Source organism: Rissa tridactyla, chromosome 24, assembly GCF_028500815.1.
Source record: "Rissa tridactyla isolate bRisTri1 chromosome 24, bRisTri1.patW.cur.20221130, whole genome shotgun sequence".
Taxonomy (NCBI): Eukaryota; Metazoa; Chordata; class Aves; order Charadriiformes; family Laridae; genus Rissa; species Rissa tridactyla.
In genome coordinates, this window is record NC_071489.1 from 1738917 (window position 1) to 1765617 (window position 26701).

The 26701-nt window shown below is 62.7% G+C and overlaps 5 protein-coding genes across 12 annotated transcripts; 3 read left to right on the forward strand and 2 right to left on the reverse strand.

Moving 5' to 3' along the window:
• The first annotated feature begins 33 nt into the window (after window positions 1-33).
• Window positions 34-8450, forward strand: MYO1A (myosin IA). 6 transcript variants are annotated; one of them, XM_054183171.1, is made up of 29 exons: window positions 35-295; window positions 1474-1617; window positions 1776-1891; window positions 2083-2177; window positions 2272-2376; window positions 2460-2506; window positions 2680-2743; window positions 2827-2925; window positions 3002-3105; window positions 3210-3357; window positions 3457-3575; window positions 3659-3745; window positions 3854-3919; window positions 4045-4149; window positions 4436-4498; window positions 4661-4861; window positions 5065-5291; window positions 5372-5572; window positions 5659-5752; window positions 5972-6121; window positions 6209-6277; window positions 6504-6590; window positions 6855-6929; window positions 7027-7161; window positions 7262-7368; window positions 7433-7577; window positions 7651-7803; window positions 7878-8011; window positions 8289-8450. In XM_054183171.1, exons 2-29 carry the CDS (start codon window positions 1495-1497, stop codon window positions 8410-8412), a joined length of 3243 nt encoding a protein of 1080 aa, XP_054039146.1. In that variant the 5' UTR covers window positions 35-295; window positions 1474-1494; the 3' UTR covers window positions 8413-8450. The 6 variants fall into 6 exon arrangements, with proteins under 6 accessions (XP_054039151.1, XP_054039146.1, XP_054039148.1 ...); XM_054183173.1 differs by having other exon boundaries at window positions 36-295; window positions 7878-8005; XM_054183174.1 differs by having other exon boundaries at window positions 36-295; window positions 7445-7577.
• A 40-nt stretch (window positions 8451-8490) lies between these two features.
• LOC128901271 (sialidase-like) lies at window positions 8491-12652 on the reverse strand. Of its 3 annotated transcripts, none has more exons than XM_054183143.1 (3): window positions 12465-12652; window positions 11678-11772; window positions 8491-10762 (listed from the first exon to the last, which is right to left on the reverse strand). In XM_054183143.1, exon 3 carries the CDS (start codon window positions 10492-10494, stop codon window positions 9592-9594), a length of 903 nt encoding a protein of 300 aa, XP_054039118.1. In that variant the 5' UTR covers window positions 10495-10762; window positions 11678-11772; window positions 12465-12652; the 3' UTR covers window positions 8491-9591. The 3 variants fall into 3 exon arrangements, with proteins under 3 accessions (XP_054039118.1, XP_054039120.1, XP_054039119.1); XM_054183145.1 differs by having other exon boundaries at window positions 12512-12651; XM_054183144.1 differs by lacking the exon at window positions 12465-12652 and adding an exon at window positions 11880-12070.
• Window positions 11487-12518, forward strand: TAC3 (tachykinin precursor 3). The gene is made up of 4 exons (XM_054183146.1): window positions 11487-11597; window positions 11695-11791; window positions 11899-11928; window positions 12007-12518. Exons 1-4 carry the CDS (start codon window positions 11487-11489, stop codon window positions 12150-12152), a joined length of 384 nt encoding a protein of 127 aa, XP_054039121.1. The 3' UTR covers window positions 12153-12518.
• Window positions 12653-12731: 79 nt separating the features above from the next.
• ZBTB39 (zinc finger and BTB domain containing 39) lies at window positions 12732-21080 on the forward strand. The gene is made up of 2 exons (XM_054183277.1): window positions 12732-12809; window positions 14291-21080. The coding sequence occupies exon 2, from the start codon at window positions 14400-14402 to the stop codon at window positions 16536-16538; it is 2139 nt and encodes a 712-aa protein (XP_054039252.1). The 5' UTR covers window positions 12732-12809; window positions 14291-14399; the 3' UTR covers window positions 16539-21080.
• Window positions 21081-21757: 677 nt separating this feature from the next.
• GPR182 (G protein-coupled receptor 182) lies at window positions 21758-25993 on the reverse strand. Its single transcript, XM_054183327.1, has 2 exons — window positions 25759-25993; window positions 21758-24719 (listed from the first exon to the last, which is right to left on the reverse strand). Exon 2 carries the CDS (start codon window positions 24709-24711, stop codon window positions 23617-23619), a length of 1095 nt encoding a protein of 364 aa, XP_054039302.1. The 5' UTR covers window positions 24712-24719; window positions 25759-25993; the 3' UTR covers window positions 21758-23616.
• Between the last annotated feature and the right edge of the window lie 708 nt (window positions 25994-26701).

Here is a 26701-nt window from a genome sequence, read left to right on the forward strand (position 1 = left end):
AAGTGACTTTTTCTGCTTGTTCCCGCTACGGGGCGGGGAGGGGAGCGGGCAGCAGGAGCCCAGCGAGGCTGGGACCCCGTGCAGCGCATGTGCTGGGGGGCTGGGGCTGCACCCCCCCTGGCTGCTGCGCTTCGTGCCTCAGTTTCCCTGCCTGCGAGCGGGCGTGGTGCCCTGAGGGAGGTTCCTCCGCCCCTCCCCGCCCTACCGTGGGCCGGACCGGGCCAGCTGAGCCCCGACGGCTCCGGGGCAGCCCCAGCTGAAGCCATTCCGGGAGTTGCTGCTCTGCGACCGGGAGGTGAGTTGCGGACCCCTCTGCTCCCAGCCACTAGCCTGAAGCACCCGAGCTCCCCACACCCCCTACCCCCTATCCAGGGACACTGCCGCCCCAGGGGAGCCCCACCCCATGGGTCCTGGGGAGCTCCAAGACCCGGCACTGTGAGGAGGACGAGGGTGAGCCCTGGGCTGTTGGGGGGGTTCTTGCTGTGGTTCCCACCCGTGGGTGCTCACCCTGGGGTCCCACACCCAGCAGCATGGGGATCTCAGTGCCAGTGCCCTGCGCGAGGGGAGGATGCAGGGACCCACAGGATGCTCTGCTGTCCTCTCCGGAGGCTGCTGCCGGTGAAGCAGTCCCTGGTAGAGCCACCTCCATTACCCCGTGGGCCCCCATCCTTTCCCACCTCCTCACTCGTGAACTTTCCCCAGGCGCTGATAAGTGGGGCTGGGTTTACAGCCCTGCGCCTGGGCTGTAAAGTGAGGGTGAAGGTCACCCTGGGGAACACAGCTGCTCCGTAAGAGACAGGTGAAGGATGGGTGGAGTTGGGGGGGGGGGGACACAGCACAGTCTCTCATGGGTGCCCTTGGGTGCTGCTGACTTGCAGGGCTGTCCAGGGGGCCTGCGCTCCCCCATCCTGAGCCTGCCCTTTCCCCGCCCCGGCTTCCCCCTGCCAGGAAGGAGGGAGGAAGCAGAGGCTGAATTCATCCCTGCCCCAAGAATAGGATCCAGGTGTTTGTGTTTCCTGACCGGGCCCCCACTTCCCCTGCAGCAGTGGGCAGGAGGCACCCTGCCCTCCCCAAGCCTCCGTCCCCACCACCATCCTGGGTGCTAGGGTGCCCCAGGATGGAGCCCTCTCTGCTGTGTGTGGCTGCCTTGTCCCTTCTCACTGGGTGCCTGGGGGAGCCGGGCACCACAGGGTCAGGGAGCAGCCCAGGTCCCAGCTGCATCCCACTGGCCAAGGGACACATCCTGCCCTGCCCCACACCAGGCTCTGACGGTGCTTCAAGCCTTGCCATGTGCCTCAGTGGGCCTGTGCCCTCGGTGCTGGGCACGCTGCTCTCCCTGCGGACCTTCAGAGCCTCTAAGGGCAGGGGTCAGCCAGGTCCTTGGGGGTGCAGGGGCTGCTGAGGATAGGGGAGGTGATTTGGGGAAGGGGCTGCATGTCCATGGGCTGCAGCTCCCCCTCTGCTCTGCCCCAGCCACCCCGGAGTCATCCAGCCATGGAAGCCACCACCTCGCTGCTGGATGCCGCGGCCGTTGGGGATCTGGTGCTGCTGGACCCGCTCACCGAGGAGTCGCTGCTCCACACGCTGCAGGAACGCTTCCGCCACAGCGACATCTACGTGGGCACCAGGCCAGGGGCAGGGGTCTGGGGGGGAGGGAGCAGGGGAGGGTGCGGGATCTGGGGTGGGGAGCGGGGTATAGGCTCTGGAATGGGGACCACCAGGGTCTGGGCTGTGTCCTCCTGGCCCCACACCCACGCCATCCTGCTTACCTGCAGACATACATCGGGAACGTGGTGATCTCGGTGAACCCCTACCAGTCCCTGCCCATCTACACCCCCGAGAAAGTGCAGGAGTACCACAACTGCAACTTCTTTGCTGTGAAGCCCCACATGTGAGCACGGGGAGCCCGGCAGCCCCGGGGTGCCCTCGGTCCCGCTGGACCCTGCCAAGGGGCGAGCCCGTGGCTTTGGGGTCTGGGGGAGTCCACTCAGGGTGGCCTCACAGCCACAATGGGGGGGCTCTTGGTGTTTCCTGAAGCCCCCGGCCTGCTCCAGCCCCCTTCTAACCCCTCCTCACCCCCAGCTACGCCATTGCTGATGATGCCTACCGCTCACTGCGGGACCGGGACCGGGACCAGTGCATCCTCATCACTGGCGAGAGCGGGGCCGGCAAAACAGGTAGAGCTGGGGCTGCCGCTGGGCGCTGCAGGGCTGCGAGGGGCTTGCGGGACGGGCAGCCATGGCCCCGGCACCCATGGCCCCTCGCCCGCAGAGGCCAGCAAGCTGGTGATGTCCTACGTGGCGGCTGTGTGCAGCAAAGGGGAGGAAGTGGACAAGGTGAAGGAGCAGCTCCTGCAGTCCAACCCTGTGCTGGAGGGTATGTGCCCCACTCCCTGTGCCCGTCCCAGGGGTCGGCACAGCCCCCCCTGCCCATGGTGTAACCCCATCCTCCCCCCGCAGCCTTTGGAAATGCCAAGACCATCCGCAACGACAACTCTTCCCGATTCGTGAGTGACCGGGAAACAGGGATGGTGGAGCTGAGTTCCCCGGGGCCAGACCCTGCCATGGCCACGGGGACCCTGATGGGGCTGGAGCACAGCAGGGGGTGGGACTGTGGACATGGGAGCGGGGCTGCCGCACCCCCTGGTGTCCCTCTGTCCTGACCCGAGCCTGTTCCCAGGGCAAGTACATGGACGTGGAGTTTGACTTCAAGGGGGAGCCCCTGGGAGGGGTCATTAGCAACTGTGAGTACTGATTTACCCATCCCGGGGGGGGGCGGGGCGTGTCTCACTTCGCATGCCCCGGTGACACTGACCCCTGCCCGCAGACCTGCTGGAGAAATCCCGCATCGTCCGGCACGTGAAGGGCGAGAGGAACTTCCACATCTTCTACCAGCTCCTGGCCGGGGGCTCGGCGCAGCTGCTCCGTAGGTCCAGGCCCCCCAGAACAGGGGGTTGGGGGGGCTGGGGAGACCATGGCTGAGCCTCCTCCTGCCCCCCCAGAGCAGCTGAAGCTCCATCAGGACTGCCGGCACTACGGCTACCTGAACCGGGAGAGCTCCGGGCTGCCTGGCATGGATGATGCAGCCAATTTCCGTGCCATGCAGGTACTGCTGGCTGCGACCCTGAGGGGGCCAGGAAGGCATCACACGCTCCCCAAAACACCCTGGGGGTGACCCTATCCCCCTGAGCTGCCTGTGTCCGTCCCCAGGATGCCATGAGGGTCATCGGCTTCTCGCCTGCTGAGGTGACGGCGCTGCTGGAGGTGACAGCCGTGGTGCTCAAGCTGGGCAACGTGCAGCTGAGCAGCAGCTTCCAGGCCAGTGGGATGGAGGCCTGCAGCATCGCTGAGACACAGGGTAGGGACAAGGATGGGGACAGACCTGGGCCAGGTGGGGGGGTCCCTGCTCGCCCCCCGGCTTGGCCCCGTCAGCGCTGAGCTGCAAGCGCCCCCGCAGAGCTGCAGGAGATCTGCCAGCTGATCGGGCTGGACCCTAGCATCCTGGAGCAGGCACTGTGCTCCCGCACGGTGAAGGCACGGGACGAGATGGTGCGGACCACCCTCAGCGTCCCCCAGGTGAGCGGGGCCGGCCCCTGCCACAGAGGTGGTGCCCAGCAGCCCCCCAGGAACTGGCACAAGCCCTTCACTCCTCTCCCCAGGGCTACTACGGCCGGGATGCGCTGGCCAAGAACATCTACAGCCGCCTCTTCGACTGGCTGGTGAACCGCATCAACACCAGCATCCAGGTGAGCGCCTGGGAGTGACAGGCACCAGCCCCCCCATCCTGCATGGGGCCCCAGACTCCCACCCCACACGGGGCCGGGACACAGCCCAGCACCCTGCTGCCTCCTCAGGTGAAGCCGGGCAAGCAGAGGAAAGTGATGGGTGTCCTGGACATCTACGGCTTTGAGATCTTCCAGGTGAGTCCAGGGCCTACACGGCCCCATCCTGCTGCTGGGGGGGGCTGGGGCGGCTGGTGGGACACGGGGCAGGGCTGGGGGCTTGGGCACGTGGTCCATGACCACGCAGGATCCTTCTCTTGCAGGACAATGGCTTTGAGCAGTTCATCATCAACTACTGCAATGAGAAGCTGCAGCAGATCTTCATCCTGATGACCCTGAAGGAGGAGCAGGAGGAGTACATCCGAGAGGTATCCCCGGCCCGTGCTGCTCAGGCTGGATGTGGCTCCTCTGCTGTGCGAGACCCCCCGGGGATGGGGAAGTGCCAGAGACAGCTCTGCAGCACGTCCCGCCCTCGCCCCGCTCCCTGCCGTGAGCAGATTCAATAGCAGGAAGGCAGGGAGGGATTCAGGATCCCAGTCCCTGTGGCCGGTTGTCCGGTTCCTGCCCCAAATCAACTGGGGGGGGTATCCGTGGGGCAGGGTCCGTGCACCACGTGTCTGGGGATCTGTGCCTCTGACCCCTGTCTGCTCCCAGGGCATTCAGTGGACCCCAGTAGAGTTTTTCGACAACAGCATCATCTGCAACTTGATCGAGAATGTGAGTTGCCCCCCATTGCTGAGGGCCCGGATGGGGGTCCCAGCACCCCCATCACACCCGGCGTGAGTTCAGGCTGAGCAGAGCCCTGGGCAGCCCCACATCGATGGAGCTGCTGCTCAAGGCCAGGGTTGGTTTGGGGTGACACTGTCCATGACGGTGCAGAGCAAGTGCGGGATCCTGGCCATGCTGGATGAGGAGTGCCTGCGTCCCGGCGTGGTCAACGAGGACACCTTCCTCACCAAGCTCAACCAGCTCTTCGCCACCCACAAGCACTATGAGAGCAAGGAGACACAGAACGCCCAGCACGTCATGGACGCCAGCCTACCGTCGCAATGCTTCCGCATCCACCACTACGCTGGCAAGGTCTGCCGGTGCCACGGGCACCCACCGGCACCCACTGCCCCGGCCCTGATGGGGGCAGCCGGGACCCCTGGGTCCTCTTCCCAGCTTTCCACGGGAGCAAACGGGCACAGAGACACAGAACCGTAACCTGCTCGCTCTCTCCTCCCTCCCTGCACACATCCCCCATGCACCCAGCTGAGCCCTGACCCCGCTCCCACCCCCAGGTGACCTACAATGTGACGGGCTTTATCGAGAAGAACAACGACCTGCTCTTCCGTGACCTCTCGCAGGCCATGTGGGCCTCTCAACACGCGCTGCTGCACTCCCTCTTCCCCGAGGGAGACCCCCAGAAGGTCTCCCTCAAGCTGCCCCCCACCGCCAGTTTCCAGTTCAAAGCCTCAGTGGCAACATTGATGAAGAACCTCTACTCCAAGAACCCCAACTACATCAGGTATTGACCCCGGCGGGAGTCCCCAGCCCAGGCCTGGCACCAGCGGGACCCCCTCCCCAGCCCACCGCCACCCTCCCCAGGTGCATCAAGCCCAACGAGACCAAAACGGCCATGCTTTTCACGCCGGAGCTGGTGCTGGCGCAGATCCGGTACCTGGGGCTGATGGAGAACGTGCGGGTGCGGCGAGCAGGCTATGCCTTCCGCCAGCTCTATGACTCCTTCCTGGAGCGCTACAAGATGCTGAGCCCCCGCACCTGGCCCCGCTGGACCGGTAGCCACAGGTATGGGGCTGGGCCAGACTGTGGACGCGTCTGGTGGCCCAGGGGCTGCCGGGCTCTGACCAGCCTCATCCCCCGCCGCGGTGCAGGGAGGGGACCGAGGTGCTGCTGGCAGACCTGGCGTTCCCCCCCGAGGAGCTGGCCTTTGGCCACACCAAGATCTTCATCCGCTCACCGCGCACCGTGAGTCCGGGGATGGGGGAGCCAGGGCGACCCTGCTGTGGGGCAGTTGGGCTGCTAGGGGGGTGCAGGACCTGACCCGAGTGGGTGCCAGCCCCACGGGTCCCCTGACACCACGGGCGGCCCTGAGCCCATCCTGGGGGCTCCTGGGCGGTGCCACGGCTCCCAGCTGGGGGTCCCTGTCCCCGCTCGGCACCCAGCGCTTGCCTTGGCTGTGCCCAGCTCTTCGACCTGGAACGGCGGCGGCAGGAGCGCGTGGCCGAGCTGGCCACCCTCATCCAGAAGATATTTCGGGGCTGGCGGTGCCGGACCCAGTACCAGCTGATGCGCAAGAGCCAGATCATCATCTCCGCCTGGTTCCGGGGACACATGGTGAGGGGGGGAGTCCCTCCCGCCTTGGGCAGGGCATCCCGGCTTTCCCGAGCCCTCCCCCACTCACCCCACCTCTTCCCACTGCAGGAAAAGAACAAGTACAAGCAGATGAAGCGGTCAGCACTGATCATCCAGGCGTACGCACGGGGTTGGAAGGTGAGGGCTGGGCGCTGCGGGGCTGCAGGTCCCCCCCAGCGCGGGCAGTGGGGCAGGGGGTGCGCAGCAGGAGGGGACGGGGTCTCCACATGCCCCATGGTAGGACCAGACTCATCTCCTCTCCCCGTCTTCCATCCTTCTCTCCTGCCTCTCTCCTGCCTCTCTCGCTCTGTATCTGTGTCTGTGTCTCGCCACCTCGGGCTCCCCGGGCCCTCACCCCCCGCAGTCTCGCCGGCTCCTCCGGGAGCTGAAGTCCCAGTGCCACCGTCACACGGCTGCCACCACCATCGCTGCTTACTGGAGAGGGTACAAGGTAACGGGGCCAGCCCTGCCGCGGGGCCACGCGCACTCCCGCTGCCTCTGTCCTGCTCTCCGCGCCGCTGTGTCTGGGGCTGTCTGTCTGTCTGCCCACCCTGGCTCCTGCCCACCCTGTCAGGCTGGAGCCGACTGTCCTCTTCAGTGGGGCTCAATGGGGATGGGGAGTTGGGACACAGACACCCGTGTCCCAGCGGGGGCTGGCAGCGGGAAGGGGGCAAGGTGCCGCATCCCCACCACCGCTGACAGCCACCTCCGGCAGGCCCGCAGGGCATACAGGAGATATTTCCGCTCTGGGGCCAGCACCCGCCTGGCCAACTTCATCTACCGGCGGCTGGTAAGCAGGGCTGGGGGGAGAGGGGGCACCTTCCTAGCCCCCACATTGGGGCTGCACCGGGGACCAGCCCGACCCCCGGCCGTGTTGTCACCCCCAGGTGCAGAAGTTCCTGGTGGGGCTGGCGAGGAACCTGCCGCCCCTGTTGGTGCTGGACCGGACCTGGCCCCCTGCGCCGTACAAGTTCCTGGCTGATGCCAACCAGGAGCTGAGGAGCATCTTCTACCGCTGGAAGGTGGGAGCAAGAGTGGATGGGGGGGCTCTGGCTGGGTCCACACCGGCCCCCAGCAGGGGGTCTTCAGCAGCACCCAACCGCCCCCTCCATCCCTCGGCAGTGCAAGAAGTACCGGGAGCAGCTGACGCCCCAGCGCAGGGCCCTGCTGCAGGCTAAGCTCCATGCCAGCGAGCTCTTCAAGGACAAGAAGGCTCTTTACTCCATAAGGTGCTGGGGCTGGGGGCTGGCAGGGGTGGGCAGGGGGGGCACATGGGGCAGCGCCGGCTGACAGTCCTGTCCCCAGCCTGCAGCAGCCCTTCCAGGGCGAGTACCTGGGGCTGACACAGAACCCCAAGTACCAGAAGCTCCACGCTGTGGCCAAGGACAAGCTGGTGATGGCTGACACTGTGAGGAAGGTGAACAGAGCCAACGGCAAGGTGAGCCCCGTCCCCACCACCCCGGGAGGTGTGCGGGGCCACACTGAACACCCCCCCCCCCTCCTGCCCGCAGGCAGTCCCACGGCTGCTGCTGCTGACCACCGAGCACCTGGTCCTGGCCGACCCCAAGGCCGCCCAGCCCAAGACCGTGCTCAGCCTGGGCGACATCCACAGCATCTCTGTCACACGCTTCTCTGATGGCTTCCTGGCCCTGCACCTCAAGGAGGTACCTGGGGAGGGGGGTCCCCTGGGGCTCAGGGGGTCCCTGGCGGGGCTGATACCCCCTCTTCCTCCCTGCAGACCTCCACGGGTGGGGCCAAAGGTGATTTCTTGCTCATCAGCGACCACCTCATCGAGCTTGTCACCCGCCTGCACCAGACCCTTATGGATGCCACCGCCCAGGCCCTGCCCCTGCACATCACTGACCAGTATGGGTGGGGTGGGGCGGGGCTGACGAGGGTGGGGCTGGCGGGGTGGGGTGGGACTTGCAGGGGTGGAACTAGTAGGGCAGGGCAGGGTGGGGCAGGGCGGGGTCCAGGGCGGAGCTGACAAGGGTGGGGCAGGGCGGGGTAGGGTAGGGTGATGCTTGTGTGGGCAGAGCTCGCAGGGGTGAGGCTCACAGGGTGGGGCGTCAGCTGGAAGCTCATTGGGCAGGAGGTGGGGTGGGGCTGGGCGTGTCCCCACTCCACTCTGCCCCTCCCTCCCCCCCAGGTTCTCCACCCGCTTCCCAAAGGGCGCCATGGCCATCACAGTGGTGGAGTCAGACAAGGTGGGCAGCAACATCCCTGTCTGCAAGAAGCGGGGCAGCAACAAGATGGAGGTCCTGGTCCACTGAGGGGACCCTCACCCCCCGCCTTGTGTCATCCCCCCCACCCCCCCGGGTCCTTGCACCACCCAGGAATTGCTGCAAATCCATTAAAAGATGCTCTGGTGTTGGTACCCAGGCGGTGTTGCAGTGGGTACCCCCTGGTACGGGTGGGACAGGGGCACCCAGTCGTGCCAGAGCCCCAGGACACGGCGCCACAGTGCTGGAGCCGGGGGGGCAGAGCCTGGCCCCAGGGATGGAGACCCCCCCACCCTGGTCCCCTGCCTTTCCTGCTGCCTGACTGCGGCCGATGCTCGGCTTGCAGGTGATTGGAAAGGCCCCAAATTGCAGCCACTTTTTCCATTAAGTAGGGAAGCGGCTTGCTCTGACGTAATTTCTGGGTGGCCACGGGCAGCTGGCACGTGAGGTCCTCGGCACCCGCCTGCCTGTGCTGCCCGTCCCCATCTCCCCCTGCCCAGGACCCCCTGCGCAGGGTACTTCCCACTGTGCCTCCCCGGGCTGGCACCACGGCTCTGGGGCTGGAGCTGTGTTCAGGGACCAGGCTTGCAGCCCAGAGCAAAGCAGGGGGACAGAGAGGAGCCAGCCTCTGTGGAGCCTCACTCCACAGCCCTGGTGCCACCACTGCAGCCCACGTGCCTCCTGCAGGACCTCTGCCCAGTCCTGCAGCCCCCAGGAGCCGGAGTCCCTGAACAGCTCTCATAGCAGCCCCCCCTCCCACTGCCTTTTCTCTCCTGTATGCATCAAGCTCTCAGAGAGGGTTTTTTTTTTCCTGTCCCCACACGTCACCAGTGTTACCTTCGGGAGCTGACAATTCCCCGTCACATCAGCATCAGCACCAGCTCCCAGGTGGGCCCTGGAGCATCAGCACGGTTTGTCGTGCACGGGGGGCATGTGTGGGCACGTGTGCCGGGGCACTTGGGCAGTGCAGGCACTTGGAGGGGCACGTGCGTGCGTGGGGGCACTTGACAGCACAGACGTGCCCCGGCTCCAAGGGCTCCCCCCCTTCCCACTGCGGGCTGTGTGACATCCCAGCACCGAGACCCTCCTGCCCATGTGTGGTGAGGGGCGAGAGCTGTAAACAAACCCACCGCACCTCGGGGCACCGCGGCTCTTTGCAGCTGCGTCGTGCTTGGCACCACACAAGTAGGTGTTATTAATTAATTAGGCCATCTCTGGCCAGGCTCCGATTTAATTAACATCGCCGGCACTGCAGATGCTGCCCTGCCCCAGGCTGTGCTGCCACGTGAGCCGCCGCTGCCAGGCCACCATCCTGCGGGGCCACCGCGGCTGCCTGTTGCTTGGGCTGGAGTCGGTGGCTCTCACTTGGCCTGCGTTGTCCCCCCTTCCCTCGCGTCCCTCCGGCTTCCCCCCAGCTTTTCCTCCCCATCTTCCATCTACGCACATCCCAGCCCCTGCCCGGGGTGAGGGGGGGGAGGTGGCTGGGGATGGGGGATGCAGGACTGAGCCCAGGCTCCCAGGAGGCCAAGTAGGATTCGAGCCACTGGGGGTGCTGGCAGTGCTGGGTCCCAGAGGGGTCCAGGGAGAGGCAGACGAGGCCCCCCAGGGCCAGGAGCGCTCCCCACGGGCAGCACGGGACTGGGCAAGCCAGGAGATGGTACAGAGAGTGCGTGTGGGCATGCGTGTGCTTATGCGCGCAGTTGAATCCTCATATGTGTGTGCAGATGAACATGTGTGTGCACCATGTGTGTGGTGGGAGCCTGGCTGATCCCCGCTGCGGTGTGAGACCTCCCAAAGCCTGGCTGCAGAGCCACCACCAACAGCCATGCCAGCGCAGCAGACGGGACTGCTCCTGCCACGTGTGTGCCCACACGTGCCAATGACTGCATTGTGCTCGGGCGTGCATTTCCCCCCATGCCTGTGGTGCGAGGAGGGGCTGGGGGCTGCGTGGGCAGAGCGCCCGTGCTGGCCCCCTACCATGGAGTGCTGCGGTGTGGTGGGGAGCTGGCATGCCTGCGTGGGCGCGCTGGTGTCGCGGTGTGACTCTGTCTGTGTAATGGGTGCCTGTCGGTGACACGGTGCCTGCGTGGGTGTGAAGCTGCAGGGTGGGGGTACCACCCCCCCGGCCCCCATTGGCGGCTCTCCTCTCGCCCACCCACACCGTGCCACGGGCAGAGCCCCTTATTAAACTCCGTGCAGCAGCAGCACCCCGGTACTTCGCCGCCTGGCTGAGCCCGCGCTGGGAGAGCCGTCATCACAGCCTGCAGCCGCTGCCCACCTCGTCTTGCTGCGTCTCCCGCTCTGCAGCCACCGGGCAACACCTGAGGGCTCAGCAGGTCTGTGGGCACCTGGCCCCAGGGTTCATGGGGGGTTGCCGTGTCCTGTCCTTGCCCAGCTTGGGCTGGGAGAAGGGAGGAGGGAGAAGCTGGTGAAGCCACTGGGGAGGGCACAGGTCGGGAGGAGAGATGGGGTGAAGATGCCACTTGACTTTGGGAGGGGGCTCTGGAAACAAGTCTGGAATCTGGCTATCATCAAGCACATCTGTGTGCTAGTGGGTGTGTCAGGGGACATGTGTGTGTGCCATGGGACACGTGTGTGTGCTGACACAGGTGATTGTGCGAGCTGAGTCGGAGACCATGTTTGTGATCTCTGTGTGACCACACTCGGTCCCGTGTGCGTGTTTGCATGGTCCGGCTGGTATGTGACTGCACAAATGCGGCACCACAGGCACGACCGGTGGCTCGGGACCCCCCAGGTCTGCCCCTGTACCCCCACCTCACCTCTGCGATGCATCCCCCATAATGTGTACACACACACCCCCCGCACCTCTGTAAGGCAGCCCCTGGTACAGGCCCCTCCCCAGGACGGGGGGGTGGGGGGTGGTTTACCGCCCCGTCCCCCCCACCCAGCCCCGGGAAGCAGCGCGGTTCCTCCGGCCGCAGACACGAGCGGGGTCCGCGCCGCCCCCGGCGCCCCGCGGTCTCCTGTGTCGCTGCTTTCCCTCCCCAGCGCTTGGCCCGGCCCCGGGCCCGGCCCGGGCCGCCCCGCGGAAGGGTCGCTGGCTCGGGGCGGCCCCGGGCCCCCCTGCTCCGCCGCTGACCGCCGCCCCCAGGCCCCCCCCGAGGATGAGGAGCCGCCCGGCGCTGGCGGCGCTGATCGTCCTGGCGCTGCCGCTCGCTCTCGCCCGCCGCCCCCCCGCCGCCGCCGCCCCGCCGGGCCCCGCGCCCCCCGCACAGGTACGGCCGTCGTGGGGAGCAGCGGGCGGACCCGGGACCCTCCCGGCCCCCCCCCCCCCCCCCCCACCTCCCCCACTCACCCGCTTTATTCCCGCAGGGGATGCCCGTCCCGGAGCCGCTGCCCTGGAGAGCCCGGGGCAGACCCGGGACTGCCTTCGCCGCCGTCCTGCAGCTGCTGCGGGAGGAGGGTGCCGGTGAGGCCCGTGGGGTGCGGAGGGGATGCGGGAGGGGTCGGGGGGGTGCGGGGGGTCGGCACGCCCGGTCCGCGCCGGCGCCGCTCACCCGCTTCGGTCTCTTCCAGGTCCCCCCGCTCCCGCGGCTCCGCACAAGCGTAAGTCCCACCCGGTGCCAGCCCCGGTGCCGGCCCCGGTGCCAGGTTCCGCGGCGCTGACGGCGGGTCTCTCCGCAGGGGACATGCACGACTTCTTCGTGGGGCTCATGGGGAAGCGGGCGGCGGAGCCCGGGCGGCCGGCGGGGCGGGGGCGCATCGGCCCGGTCCCCGGGTGCTCCCCGGGACCCGCCCCGGCCGGCGGCACCCCGCTGCGGGCGGCGTGAGCAGCGGGCGGGGCCGGGGGGGGCCGGACGGGGGCGCACCCGGGACGTCCCCCCACCCACGGGGGACCGTGCTCTGTGCCCCGGGGCAAGGCACCGGGGCCCGCGCTGCGGCGGTGGTACCGGCGGCGGGGGGGGGGCGCGTCCCGGGCGCGCCGCTGCCCACGGAGCTGTCGTGGGACCCGCCGGTGCCGGAGCCGCGCTCGCAGCTGCACCGCCCCACGCAGGCGTCCCACCCCCGCGTGTCCATACACCTGTACCCGTCTACGAGCGCCTGGAAACACCCACCCGTGCGGGACACGCGCCCCGACCCACCGTCTCTGTGTCTTCCTTGCGCCGCCCTGGGGCCGCCCGGAACGCACCTACGGGATTAAGGACGGGGGGGCAGCGGGGCTGGGGGCGCCCGCTCGCGGGGTACAGCGACCTGCCCACGGCTGCCCCCCGTGAACGAAGGGCCGTTGGTGCCCGTGTCCGTGTCCCCGCCCGTGTCCGTGTCCGCCGTCGCCCCCCGCGCCGCAGCCGCCCTCCGAGCCGCGGGGGGGCGCTGTGGCGGCGCGGCGCGCGGCGGGCGGAAGGCGGCGGCGGGGCGGCCGGGGCGGAGGGAGGGCGGGTCGGCGCCTTTGTGTGAGCCCGGCCGGGATGGTGCGGGGCGCCGGGCGGGTAAGGAGCGACCCAGACCGCGGCCACGCCGACCTCCCGGGGGGCCCCGCTCGGAGCTCGGCGACGAACCCCCCCACGACGGGTCCCGCGGGCTTCCCGCCGCCCCCGCCGAGCCCCCCGGGGCTTCTCCCGAGGGCCCCTTCCTGCCCCCCCCTCCCCCCGGGGCTCCCCCCAGAGCCCCCACGTGGGTCCCCTCACCGCGACCCCGTGGGCCCCTCGTTGCCCCCTCCCACATTACCCCTCCCGCGTGGCTCCCCCAGCCCCCCCAGGGGTCCCTGCCGCCCCCCGCCCAACCCCGCTGCTCCCTCTTCTCCTGGGCCCATCCTGGGGGTTCCCCGGTCCCTCTCTCCTGCCTGCAGGCAGCCGCCCCCTACCCCCCATCCCCCGCCGCGGGGCCTCCTCCTGGCCCCCCGGGAGCCCCTCCCGGGCCCCTTCCCTCCTCTCCCGTCCCCAGACCGCCCCCCCGCAGGGGTCCCACGTCCCGGCATTCCTGGGCTGGGGAGGGTTTCCCCCGCTAGAGCCTTCCCCGGCCACCCTCATCCTTCTCGTCCCCCCACCCCACTGCCTTCTCTCTCTCAGCGTCCTTGGGGGGGGGACCCATCCTCGGCTCCTTTTTACCTTTCCCTGGAGCTGGGGAGGGAGGAAGCCCAGGCTCCTCCATCTCCTGCGACCCCCACAGCTCGCTCTGCTGCCTTCTGGGGTCCTTGTTCTCAGTCATGGGAGGGTGGGGGTAGAGCTCCCGCGGTGAGTTTGCCGAGTCCCCGGGTGGCTGAGAGCTCTCCCGGGCAGGACAGGGTGGCAGGGGCAGAGAGACAGGGTGGCAGTGGGATGGGGTGGCAGAGGCAGTGGGATGCACTGGAAGAACGAGCTCAGGTGGGAATTGCTGGTGCCATGGGCCAGGTGTCTGGTGGCAGCGTGGGAACACCACACAAATGGCTGGAAAGTGCCAGCACAGCAGAGGAGAAATCCCAGGGGAAGCTGGGAAGCTGGTGTGCCGGGGGGAATCTGAAAGGACATCCCACCTGGAAACCACAAGTTACCGTGTGGGGATGAGAGGAGTCTGGAGTGAAGGTATGAAGCGGTGGAGAGAGGAGAGGAGACCTGGAGGCAAAGCTGACCAGCCGGTAGAGTTGGAATTTCAGCCTCCAGCCAGGAGCTCGGGGAGCAGGGGGTGTCTGCGTAACAGGCACCAGTTGGGGCACAGTTTCTGAAACAAGGGCCATGCCCAAGAGAAGTGGGAGCTTCATGCTGTTGCTGGAAGAGTAAATGGCTTTTTATTTTGTCTTTTTATACTTTTCCCTTTGCTTCCCAAAGAGCCAGTCTTAGAAGTTACAAGATAGGTTTTAGTGGATCTCCATCTAAGCAGCTATGCTGCTGCTTCTCTGTTGCTCGTCAGGAAGGTGGAAAATTTGAGGTATGACCAGAATGATGTGTCTTTGGTTGTTGAGGTACTAACAGTTTTTGCATTTTCCTCTCCCTAGAGCCCCTTGCCCTGCCAGTTTCTGGATGCCAAGCACCTCCTGCTCACGCAGCTGCTGAATGCGTGAAGAAGCAGCTGACCAGGCAAGGAACTCTTAAGCAGCTGCTAAGATGGGCATGAGGATCAAGTTGCACAGCACCAATCACCCCAACAACCTGCTGAAGGAACTCAACAAGTGCAGGCTCTCCGAGACCATGTGCGACGTCACCATTTTGGTGGGCACCCGCTCCTTTGCTGCACATAAGGCTGTTCTGGCCTGTGCTGCTGGCTACTTCCAGAACCTCTTTCTGAACACGGGGCTGGATGCTGCCAGGACCTATGTGGTGGATTTCATCACTCCGGCCAACTTCGAGAAGATCCTCAGCTTTGTGTACACCTCTGAGCTCTTCACAGACCTCATCAATGTGGGCGTCATTTACGAGGTGGCAGAGCGGCTGGGCATGGAAGATCTGCTGAAGGCCTGCCATTCAACCTTCCCTGACCTGGAGAGCTCAACCATCACGAAGCAGCCCTCCTTGTCCATGAGCGAAGGCCGGTTGGGTCCTCTGAGCAGCACCTCCTCAGAGCAGAGCCACTCTTTGGGTGAAATCCGGAGCGGCGGGGAGCATTTTGGCCCTGAACGGAATTACATCTTGCACGGGGAGGTGGCAGGCAGCTACAAGGAGGACGACAGGAATACCGTGAGTGAAGCCAGCCAGACCCTTCCCCTAATGCATCCGCAGCAGCCTCCCAAGACGGAACAGGAGTCAGACCAGGGGCAGTTCGCTCCTGCTACGAGTGTGGTGACCCAGCCCAGCTTGGGCAGTGTGAACATCGTCGTTCAAACCACGACAAGCTCCTGCCAGCAGTACAAGGTCCAGAGCAATGGCGACTACGGCAAGGGCAGCTTCTTTACAGCTGATCCTTCCCTGGACATTTCCACAGGGAGCAATTCCTGTCCCAGCAACAGTGACCACTCCAAAGAGCAAGGTTTTGGGCAGATGGATGAGCTTCAGCTGGAGGATTTGGGTGAGGACGATCTGCATTTTGAAGATGCCAGTGAAGAGCTGGGCCCGTCGGAAGAAGTTATTGAGCTGAGTGATGACAGTGAAGAAGAGCTGGCCTTTGAGAATGACAGCCGGGACAGCAAGGCCATGCCCTGCCAGGTGTGCAAGAAGGTCCTGGAGCCCAACATCCAGCTGATCCGCCAGCATGCGAGGGATCACGTTGATCTGCTCACTGGGAACTGCAAGGTCTGTGAAACCCACTTCCAGGACCGGAACTCCAGGGTCACTCATGTTTTGTCCCACATTGGCATCTTCCTCTTCTCCTGTGACATGTGTGAGACCAAGTTCTTCACCCAGTGGCAGCTGACCCTCCACCGACGAGAAGGGGTCTTTGACAACAACATCATCATCCACCCCAGTGACCCGCTGCCAGGGAAGATCGCCGTGTTTGGGGGAGGGCCTGGCTCAGAGCTGGCGTGTACTGCCTGCGGGAAGCCGTTGGCCAAAGATTTCCACACTATCCGCAACCACATCCTAGACCACGTGAACTTGAAAAGCCAGACGTGCGGCGTGTGTGACCAGAGGCACCTCAGCCTCTGCAGCCTGATGTGGCACACTCTGTCCCACTTGGGGATCTCGGTCTTCTCCTGCTCTGTGTGTGCCAATAGCTTCGTGGATCGGCACCTCCTGGAGAAGCACTTGGCTGTTCACCAGAACATGGAAGAGGCTCTTTTCCGGTGCCACTTCTGTGGCCAGAGCTTCAAGCTGGAAGCGGCGTATCGTTACCATGTCAGCCAGCACAAGTGCGGGGGCAGCCTGGACATCCGCCCCAGCTTTGGAGACCGTCTCCAGCAGCAGGGCCTGCAGAAGAGGAAGCTGCCAGAGGAGTTCCTGAGCGAAGACTTGGCGCTGCAAAACCAGCCAGGCAACAGCAAGTACAGCTGCAAGGTCTGCGGGAAGAGGTTTGCCCACACCAGTGAATTCAACTACCACCGGAGGATCCACACCGGAGAAAAACCCTACCAGTGCAAGGTGTGCCACAAGTTCTTCCGCGGCCGCTCCACCATCAAGTGCCACCTGCGGACGCACTCGGGAGCCCTCATGTACCGCTGTACTGTGTGCGGGCATTACAGCTCCACGCTCAACCTCATGAGCAAGCACATAGGCGTGCATAAAGGCAGCCTCCCCCCAGACTTCACCATCGAACAGACTTTCATGTATATCATCCATTCCAAAGATGCAGAGAAAAACACGGACAGCTGATGGGGTGAGGCAGGGCAGGGCCAGGAAAGGAGCAAATGCTAATTACAGAAGCTGTGGAAAAAATGTCGTCTATTTTATTTAATGATCAGACATCACGGATGGAATCCTCCTTTTCTATTTTTTTTATGGTTTTTTTTGGCCTTGCTAGGGCTTTTTAGATTGGTGGCATTGTACAAATTAACAGCACGTAAGCTACGTCACTGTTTCCAAGAAGTCTGTCGTGTTTACTTACCTCTGGTCCTATTAGAGGCCATCGAGTTCTGTGTTTTTAGCATTTCTGACTAGGTTTTGAATCTAGATTTTTATTTTTTTTTTAACCTTTTAGCCCACTTGACTAGGCTAACTCTCAGTTTGAGCTTGTCCACAAACTGATGCTGCTAAGATTTTTCACACCTGACCTCAGAAGAGAGGGACAGAGCCAGAGCTGGATGGTGCTGGACTCGAAGAAAAGGGAAAAAAAAAAAAAAGAAAGAAAAAAAAAAAGAAAGAAAAAAGGAAAAAAAAGGACTTGTTCTGGGCATCACTGGGGTTCTGCTGCTATTGCAAGGAGATAAGCGAAGTCCATGTCACCGAAATCAGCCTTGAAGCTGTTGCTCCATCGCAGGGAGATGAGCCAGCAGCGTGGGAGTGTGCTTGTGCCAGTGAGCATGGAGACCTGGTGGTAAATGAGCAGGAGGGCGGTGGTCGCTCACACGGGTGCTTCCCAGGCACAGCCACGGGGCTCCGGGAGCCCTGCCCAAGCAGGGAGTCAGGCTAGCAGCTTCTCTGCCGTGTCCGTGACACACCGCTCACTTGTGCCCCTCTGAAGGAGGAGACGGAGGAGTGACGCCAGCTTTCAGAAGAGCCCAAGTGGCGGCGGCTGCAGGAAGGGAAGAGGCGGCTGTGTGAGCAGAGTGATCTCTCGGAGGAGTCGCTGAACTGGAGAGGGCAGGGGAAGCAGGTTCGTGCTGTGGGGTCAGCTGCTCCTTGGGAGGTATTTTGTGATGGTGTGGTCACACCTAACTTCTGCCGGCCTGCAGCTGGCCATCGAGAACATGACAACATCCCCTCGGCTCTCCTCTGCCGACGGTGCATTGGGCTCTGCCAGCACCCTGCGTCCCAGGGCTGCTGGTTGCTGGAAGTGCTGGATGCCAGAGAATGGTGTTGCTGCGGCTGCGCGGATCCCAGCAGACGAGACGTGATGAAGCTTTGCCTTAAGCTCCCAGGAAGGTACCTTTGAGAAGGACTCTCCTCTCTGCTGAAGGGATAGCCCCCTCCTGCGGCTGCTGCCGGGGATCGCCCTGTCCCGGACATGTCTCGTGGCAAACGTGCGGTGCAGGATATTGTTGGTGCCATGTGAGTTTGTTCATCTCTGGTCGGATCGTGCTGTAACTTCAGCAGGTGCCAGCTGGGGGCTGCGGCAGCTGGTGGGACCCTCAGCTCAGCCTCGGTCGGGCGCTGGCTGGGGACCCTCCTTGGCACGGTGGCTCTGCCAGCCGCGCTGGCAAGGTCAGCCCCTGCTGTCAGTATTTACACCAAGAAGGGTGGGGATCGGCTTTTTCCCATGTTATCCTGCTGTGGGGCAGAGGTGGAGAGGAACAAATATTTCCGATGCCGCAGCATGAGTTATGACTGCCCTTAGGTAACTCATTCTACCTCACAAACAGGAAGCGCTGAGGGCTTTCAAGCCACAGTCATAGTAATTTGGCTCCTGCGCTTCTGTAACAATATGCTGTTACAAAACAAAACTAGTGATTTGCAAACCCTGCAAACTCATCCCGCTTGCCCCTTCTCTCGAAGGGGCAACCCGCGGCAGAGGAGCAGCGTGGGCTGGACGCGTGGTTGGTGAGCTCGGAATTCCTGGGGGTTGCTCCCCCCGCTCCACTGTGGCCTTGGGCAAGTCACTTCACCTCTTTGCCTCAGTTTCCTCATCTGTAAAATGAGGGCGGTAACACTTGTGGTACCTACCTACCTCCCGGGAGTGCAGCGAAGATTGCTGGCTTGTACCTGCGAAGCGCGTGGGAGATGCAAAGCGCTTAGTGAATACTGATGTTTAGCATCCCAGGAAAATGACAGCCTCCATCTTTTCCTGTTCTGTGCCAGTTCCTCCACCTGGCCAGGTCGTTTTACTCCTCTTACAGCCTTCTCCAGCGAAAGCAAACCTCCGTTTAGCCCTGTCCCCATCACAAGCCTGTGAAACCAGCTCTGTAGCAATATAAAAAGCGGGGCAGCGCTGCAGCGGAGGGGCTGGGGGAAGCTGCACCAGGGGACAGGAAGCAGGAATGTGTGTGCTGGGGGGCAGCAGCGCTGTGATGTCCCCTGGGGTTTGGGGAGCACGTCTCCCCATGGGCTGGGAGCATCACTGTCAGGAGCAGGAGGAGTTCGCATCCTAGGAGAGAGGAGCCAGAGAGTGTGGAGCTGCTGGAAACCCCTGCCCCTCAGCTCCATCCGTCCTTTGATCCCCGCGGTTTGCCTGTAGAGCCGCGTTTCCACCACAGCAACTCCAGGTCCGGGTCCAGCCCTGCTGTGACGGGGGAAGAGACAAGAGTTGGTGTCAAACCATGTCCACGCTGGCAGTGCTGAGCCCTGGCTGGAGCTGATGGCCCTTCCCAGGCAGCTCCTTTGTCCTGAGCTTGCGTCATCCTCGGTCACCCCATGGACCTGCAGCACCCGAGTCCAACCCTGCTGCGTGGAGATGGGGTGGGAGGGGTGGACCTTGCTGAGGAAGAACGAAGAGGCCAAGGTGAGGATGGCCGAGGCCATTGGGAGTTTGTGTCATTTCCCCAGTCCCTGTAGTATTGGCCGAATTTGGGGACAACTGGCATAGCCCTGGGGGGTGTTAAACTGGATTTGTCCTGATTTTGGTGCCTGGAGCCTGGAGAGGCACCAAAGTGATCCCAGACCCTGAGGCTGGCCAGGCTGTGCCGTATCCACCACTGGAGCTCTGGTTTCCGAACCCCAGCCTCGTGGTACTGGTCGGCTGCCAGGCCATGGTCTGCGATCACTGGTCTGCGGAGCCGTGTTTAGCCTAGTGTTGTTAGGTTTAAAAAAAAAAAAAAAATCATTTTGAGAACATGTGAGGCTCTAGAAAAGCATGGGGGTTGGCAGCGGGTCACTGGGGGCTCCTCTGAGGAGCTCCTTGAGTTATGGGGTGGTTTCGTTGTACTGGTGGTGGCTGGCAGATGAGCAGATGGGACCTGCTCTGGTCTGGAGATTGCTATGAAGGATGCGAGGGGGGGCAGCAAGGCTCAGGAGAGCCGAGTCCTTAAAGCCTCAAGACCCTCCTAAAATGTCCCAGAGGCTTTGATGAGCTTTTGGATAGGTTTGGGTGCTGCCGCGCGGTAGTGTCTGCAGCCCCGTGTCTAGATAAGCTGTGAAGCAGAAGCCTTTTGTGCACATAAACCAAAAAGAGAAGCTTTTACACTGAAACACTAACGGGCAAAGCAAGCCCACCCTTTGGGACACAGGGACAGGAAGGCAAAAGCCCGTCCTGTTTTCTGGGACGGGGCGGGGGCAGTGCTCGGGTCCCTCGCGTTTGTGTGTCTCGGATTCTTTCCTGTGTTATAATGAATTATTCCCACATGAAACACCCTGAGATCAGCAGCGAGTCCCGTCTGCTGCGGGAATGCTGGAATGGATCTGGACCTGCACCACTCCTGTGCAGGACCAGCCTCGAAGGGCTTTTTCCCAGGAGGGGTCAGAGACCTGTTGCTCTCCCCTCTCCAGCCAGGTCCTGGTCCTCCCCAGGGCTCTGTCATCCTCGTCCCCTTGGCCGTGTGGCTGTCTCCGAGTCCGGGGGAGCTCTGGAAAGCTTCAGGGATGGCGCGACGGGGCTTGTCCAAGACCCCCAGGCTTGTCCAAGCCCCGCGAGGCTGTGTGGCCCTGAGGGGCCGTAGCTCTGACCCAGCTCTGTCGCGGTGGAGGCACCCAGTGATGGCCAGGGGGCTCTGGGCTGGCGGCCCGGGGCTGTGTGTGCCGGGGCTGCAGCTGTGCACAGCCCTGTGCCAGGGGCCCAGCGCCATTGGCAGCGTCGGGGGGGAGCTGGGGTGGACCCCGGCCTCTCTGTCCTTCTGTGACCGTGGGGACGACACTCACCTACCTCGCCTGGGGCAGCCGTGGGGTTTAACTTGTGTTTGCAAAGTGCTTTGGGATCCTGGGGGGCATGAGAGGGGAAATGCTGCGCTGTAGGTGGTGCCGGCAGCGTTTGCAGAGAGCCGCTGGGTCAGGTCCTTGCGCCAAAACCCTGACCCAAAAATCCCCCTCCAAAAGGCAGCGCTTCGAGTCTTGCTCCGATTTCTAAAACGCAAAGTTCAGTTTGATTCTCCCCTTTCTCAAAGGATCCAGGTCTCTTATCAGAGTAATTAAGCAGAAGAAAGAAAAAGAGTTGAATTGCTGTCTAACCTTTTTTGTTAAGTTAATAGTAGGTACTGACCTCCTGATATTTAAGTGTTTACTATCTATTTGCTGTAAAGTTTTGTATATTTTGTAAACTTTCCCCCAAATAGTAGATGTCTAAAATCGTTGTACATCGGGTTCTTTTATACTCCATTGTTCAGCACAAAGTGTGGTTTTTATTTAGAATAATAAAATGGAAAATGTTGACCTCTTGTGCCTTACTTCTTTATAAAAACTTGTTTCTTGAAACGTGCAGATTGGCATTTCTGCCTCTTCAGGAGCGCCGGGGGAAGCACGTGAGCCATTCCGAGTATCCTGCTCCTGTGCCGAGCTCGGCAGGACTCATGGAGCGCGTCCAGGGGCCTCTTCCTCGCTGTCTCCTCCGGCAGCGGGGGCAGCAGCAGGAGACGGGACTCTGGTGTTTCTGCAGGCTGTTTCCACAGCAGGTTGGGAGCAGAGCCCTCGGCAGAAACCATTTAGGAAATTCTCGGGGTTTGTGTTCCTTGATAAGCCCTTTCTGTGCCACTAGCGCTGTGTTTCAGTGAGACCTGCACCTTCACAGCCTCCCAGCTCTTGTCTGGCAAACCCTGCTGGGATTTTCAAGAGCCGCTTTAGCTCTTCTCCAGCAGCGCGGCTGGGCCAGTTCACCCTGAGGGGTGGTGGAAGCTTTAAAGGGAGAGACAGGGACCTGGCTAAAGCACTTGCTGGGTTCAGGCCCACGTTCCCACAGACACTCGCTCACTCCTCCCCCCACGGCAGTGGGCCGAAACCAGGATATTTGGGTTTATTTCAGGCCGCTCTGGCCCTGAGGTCTATGAACAAAGTTGCAGACACATTAGGAGAGTTTAAAAAGAATTTTAATAGGTCAAATACCAAGTTTTACATGTTTAAGTAACTTGAAATTGAATATATTGTTCTCCTGGTTATGTCGCACATTAAGTGTCTTAGTATTGTGTACTTATCTTCAGTTTCTTCATTGAAAATGCCAGGGTTTTAGCAAAAGGAAGCCTTAGGGAAGATTCACGATCAAAGCTGTGGGTCGTGCCAGCATGAAGCTTCATGTTCGCCGGCTGGTTTTGGGGCTGCTCGGTGTTGCTGTGCCCTTGTGCCCAGGATGGTCCTGGGTCAGTGCGGATCCCAAAGGGCCTCCGCCCCAGAGGGCTCTCGGGCAAAGCAGCTCTGCGCTCTCCCGTTGTGAAACTGCGTAAGTAACTTATTAAGGAAGGAGAACGGACGTGAGTTGCTTTGCTGAACTGGGTGCTGTTGTGTCTGAGGGGACTGGCTTCTTCCCCAGCTGCAGTACAAAGTATTTCTGTGTAAGAGACGGATTTGGCTTTTTCCATCATCGCTGGTATCCCCTAGCAGGGAGACTCTCCGTGCACAAGGACCCCTATAGTATTTAGTGCTTCACCCTGTCTCAGACCCTTGGAAGCAGCAGAGCCATTCCCAGCCATCCTGAGACAACTGAGTGTCCGTGTTAACCCCCAGTCCCAGGCTTCTCCCACGGCATCCTGCTCCCCCCCCAGCGCTCTGTGCTGCGAGCATCCTGTCCCTAGATTTGCTTATGCTCTGCTTTTTTTTAAATGTGTTTCTTGGGCAGCTCAAGGCCTTTGGTAGATTTATGGACTCCCTTCCAGTGACTTGGCGCTCTTTCACCTTCCCCTGCTGAGGGCTTGACCCACAACTCATGATTTAGCAGAGTCCGGATGACGATGAACTTTCTCCGGATGCTCTGGTTCCTTGCGCAGCCGGAGCTAAGCCTGCGCTCCAGCGCCAAGGGGCTCTGCACGGTGCTTCAGCACAACTTTGGTTGAAAGGGAGCACACGTGAAGGGCTGCTGGAGCCTCCCCACATTTAGAAATGTGCCCAGAAACTTGCAGGAGATGCTCCAAAGGAGGCTGGATTTAACGGGATGGGTCTCCTGCTGTAGAACACAAACTGGGAACCCCACGTGTGCTGCCACCCGTCAGGTTTGGAAGCAGCCATGTCCAATCAAACCTGCTTTTAACTGTTGCTGATTGACTGCTGGGTTTGCAAAATTGCTGTCAATGAGTTGCTGATCTCGAGTCGTTCCTCCCCTGATTAAAGCTCAGGCCTGTGTCGTGCTTAGCCCCTGGCGGTCGCGTTGCCTTCATTTCTGTAAAATCAGGCTTTCAGCCGTTTGCTGGGCATGGGGTGGTCTGTGTTCCCTCTCTCCTGCTCGGGATGGCATCACGGTGGAGGGGCAGCGTTCACTGGGCACCTCCGCAGCACGTGTGGCAGTGAGAGTCGAGGACCGCAGAAATCTTGTGACGAAGGGAAAGGATCGAGTGCCCCCATCCTCGCAGCACAGGGCGGGCACCAGGGGTCAGGTCCCAGGGGCCGGATTCGTGTTCAGACTTCGGAGCAGGCAGAGTAATGCACTTTATTACTGCGTTTCTGACAGAAAACAGGAAATACCTCTTTCTCGAGTTCTTTCTTTAGCTGAATAGATCTGATACAGCAGCAAACAAGATGTCTGTGGCTCCCCACACCCTCGCATCTCACGTCTGGCACCCTGTCCTGCCTTCAGAGCACAGGAGGTGGCCAGCCAAGAAGTGTTGTTTAGAAGCAAAGTGTCTGCTTATCACCAGGAAAAATAATCTCCCTGACCCCAGTGAGCGCAGGGGGCTGCCCCCCACCCCGCAGCCACTTGCCAGTGACGAGTGGGAGAGTCCGATCCCCCTTAATTGGGAGGGTTGTTGTCCTTTGTGATGACTATGGAGTGCTGTGTGGTGGAGGAGGAATTGTCTGCGCCCTTCTGGTTGCCTTGGTCTTTGGGGATGTACTTCACCACAGCGGAGATGAGCTTGCTGCGGAAGTTTTTGCTGAGGAAGTTGTAGAGGATGGGGTTAATCACGCAGTGGAGCAGGGTGAAGCAGTCTATGATGTCGTAGAAGAAGTAGAGGAAGTGCGCGAAGGTGCAGTGCAGGATGATGTGGTTGCCGTCGAGGGTGAGCAGTGTCAGCATGATGTGGAAGGGCAGCCAGCTGATGAGGAACACCACGATATAGGTGTAGATGAGCAGACAGTGCTTCCTGCTCTCCGGCTTGGTGCGCTTGATGAACCTGGCTGTCAGGATGTTGAAAACGGTGATGATGGGGAAGGGGATGAGGAACCCAATGGTGGTGGTGGCCAAGCTGACCGCCAGTGCCCACTTGTCATAGGTCTCGAAGGGGGCCACGAAGATGCAGATGGGCTCTCCTGTATTGACCAGCTGCATGTGAGCCACCTCCAGGAATGGGATCGCGGCTGCCAAGACCCAGCTGCAGGCGCAGATGATGCGTCGTGCACAGTGCTGGTGCTTGCGCCAGAAGAGGGAGGAGCTGGTCAGGGACACGTAGCGATCCACGCTTAGGCAGGTGAGGAAGAAGATGCTGGCGTACATGTTGGCAAAGTAGAAGTAGTGCGTGAAGCGGCAGAGGAAGCTGCCCCAGAGCCAGGTGTAATCCAGCATCACCTCCATCATCCAGATGGGCAGCGACAGCAGCACTCCGAGGTCAGCAATGGCCATGTTGATAATGTAGAGGTTGACCAAGCTCTTGTTGCCCCGTGTCTGCCAGTTGACCCAAATGACGAGGAGGTTCTCCACCAAGCCCACCACGAAGATGACCAGGTAAAGGATGAAGAGAATCACCCGCTTGATGTTCTCATCCAGGCTGAACTCGCAGAAGGTGTAGGTGTAGTTCAGGAGGTGGAAGAGCTCGGACCAGTTGTGGTAGTCCCCATACTCGTTCAGGACAGTGTGTGTCTCGGTGGGGGCAGTGGTCGCCTCAGCCATACTGGTAGCTGCAAGGAAAGGGAAAGTGCTGAGTTGTGGCTCAGTGGTTGCACTGAGCCCAGACAGCTTGAAAATGCAGAGAAAGAGCCGATGCCTCCTGTCAGAGCTCAGTGCTCACAGGAGGCTCCAAAAGTGCCCTTCTGTAGTATTTTTTTAACCCAGTTTTTACTCCTATGGTGGCTTCCCACATCAGCCCTCAAAAGATGCTGTATCCACATCAGACGATAACCTCACGTCCCAGAGAAAAGGCAGCCTCCCAGGCGGTGGCTGTCCCCTGTCCCACAGCCTGCTCGGCCGGGGGGGCCCGGGGACAGGCAGCGCTGGGGACCGACGGAGGGGAGGGAGGAGAGGTGACAGCACCTGCCAGCCCTGGTGACATCAGTGACAACAGAAACGGAGCTGACGACCTGGGAGCGCAGCGACCCTCGGGCGGGAGCCCCAGCCCCACCCCCGGAGCCCAGGTCCTGCGGCCACGGAGCCTGTAGGAATCCCCCGGGGCACCGGCACCGTTCAAGGCGCCGGCGTCTGCGGGACCCCCCCAGATCCCCTGACCTTGTGATGTGTGGTCGCTTCATAAACCCAGCCCTGCCTGCCGGGGGACCGCCGGGACTTCCAAGCAGGTGACAAAATTATAAGCTTTAGGGAAATGCAGTTGACCTGAACATCCTTTTATTGCCCCAAGTGCGACAGCTCCGACCCCAGCGCGGCTGCACCTGCCGGCGGAGCCGCTGCATGCCCCCTCCAGGCTCGGGCCGCGGCCAGAGCTTGCCGGACCGGCCAGCGGCTCGCCCGGGAGAACCGGCCGAGCCCGCCGTGCCGCCGGGGCGTCTCCGCGGCCCTCGGAGCGCGGCGAGCCGGGGACCGGCCCCGGCCCCGGCCCCGGCAAGAGCATCAGCCCTGCGGCAACCGGCTGCGCCCGCCCGGAGCCGGCACCGCGGAGGGGAGGAGAGCGACCCCCGGGATTGGAGCCCCCCCGGCCCCGGGGCTCCTGCGGGTCCCGGGAGAGGCCGGTGGGAGAGGGGACGAGGGGGACCGGCGGTGCCTCACCGGCGGCGGGGCTGCTCTGGAGCGCGGCGATCCCGGCGATGCTCTCCGTTCGGCGTCTCGGGCGCCTCTGGCAGCTCTTGGGGGGGCGGGGGGGTCTCCGCTTCCCGGCAGGAAATGACCGTCGTGGTCCCACATCCTGCACCAGCCCCGCGCGGGTGACATCTCACTCCCGGCCCGGCCCTGGGGCTCGGCTCCCGTTTGGTTTTGCCGCAGCGCCGGGGAGGCCCCGGGCAGGTGCCGGTGCAGGAGCGGCGGGTGCCTGGGGACGGAGCGGAGGTCCCCGGGCAGCGCACCCCCCCCCCCCCCGCCCCCAACACCCGGGATCCTGCCTGGGTCCCGCTGCTGGCGGGAGGGGAAAATCCATCCCCTGAGATGGACCCGGCTCCGGGAGTCCCGGGGGGCTGACGTGGGTTGAGGCGGGTTAAGGCGAAGGTGCCGCCGACTGTCCCCGATGCTGACGCGGTGCCGGGGCGAGCTCAGGGTTTCCTTTGAGGGGAAAAGGGCCAAAAGCTGAACATCTCTGCCGGGGCAGCGCTGCCCGGCGCTCCGAGCTGGCGCAGGAGTTGATGGCCGATGGCTGTCGCCGCAGAAACACCTCTGGCCGGCCAGCAATTAATCACGGAGCCGTGATTGCCTGGCAGTTTTGCAGGGGAAGGGAGAGGGCTCCAGCCTTGCCCCGGCACTGGGGAGGGGGCTGATAGGCAGAAAATTTTGCATCGAGCTGCAAGTCCTGCGAAACAATTGCAGGAAATCTCCTTTTCGAGTGCAGACAGGACTTTGCCATCAACAATCGGCTCGGAAGGAAGGCACGGCTGAGCGGGGAAACGCGGGGTCTCTGATAAGTCGGGGCTCACAACAACCCCGGCGCCGGTGACCCCGACCGCGACGGGGCTCGGCCCGGGTTCGCAGAGGGCCGCCCGATAGGCTGGGGGTGGCGGGGGCT

Bases quoted from the DNA above. Each gene is read 5' to 3' on its own strand.
- LOC128901271 (XM_054183143.1), bottom strand. From the start codon at position 10,494: ATGGGGGCCGGGGGGGTGGTACCCCCACCCTGCAGCTTCACACCCACG.
- GPR182 (XM_054183327.1), bottom strand. From the start codon at position 24,711: ATGGCTGAGGCGACCACTGCCCCCACCGAGACACACACTGTCCTGAAC.
- TAC3 (XM_054183146.1), top strand. From the start codon at position 11,487: ATGAGGAGCCGCCCGGCGCTGGCGGCGCTGATCGTCCTGGCGCTGCCG. The intron at 11,598-11,694 runs GTACGGCCGTCG...TTATTCCCGCAG, and splicing joins GCCCCGCGCCCCCCGCACAG to GGGATGCCCGTCCCGGAGCC. The intron at 11,792-11,898 runs GTGAGGCCCGTG...GGTCTCTTCCAG, and splicing joins GCTGCGGGAGGAGGGTGCCG to GTCCCCCCGCTCCCGCGGCT.
- ZBTB39 (XM_054183277.1), top strand. From the start codon at position 14,400: ATGGGCATGAGGATCAAGTTGCACAGCACCAATCACCCCAACAACCTG.
- MYO1A (XM_054183171.1), top strand. From the start codon at position 1,495: ATGGAAGCCACCACCTCGCTGCTGGATGCCGCGGCCGTTGGGGATCTG. The intron at 3,746-3,853 runs GTGAGCGCCTGG...CTGCCTCCTCAG, and splicing joins GCATCAACACCAGCATCCAG to GTGAAGCCGGGCAAGCAGAG. The intron at 5,573-5,658 runs GTATGGGGCTGG...GCCGCGGTGCAG, and splicing joins CGCTGGACCGGTAGCCACAG to GGAGGGGACCGAGGTGCTGC.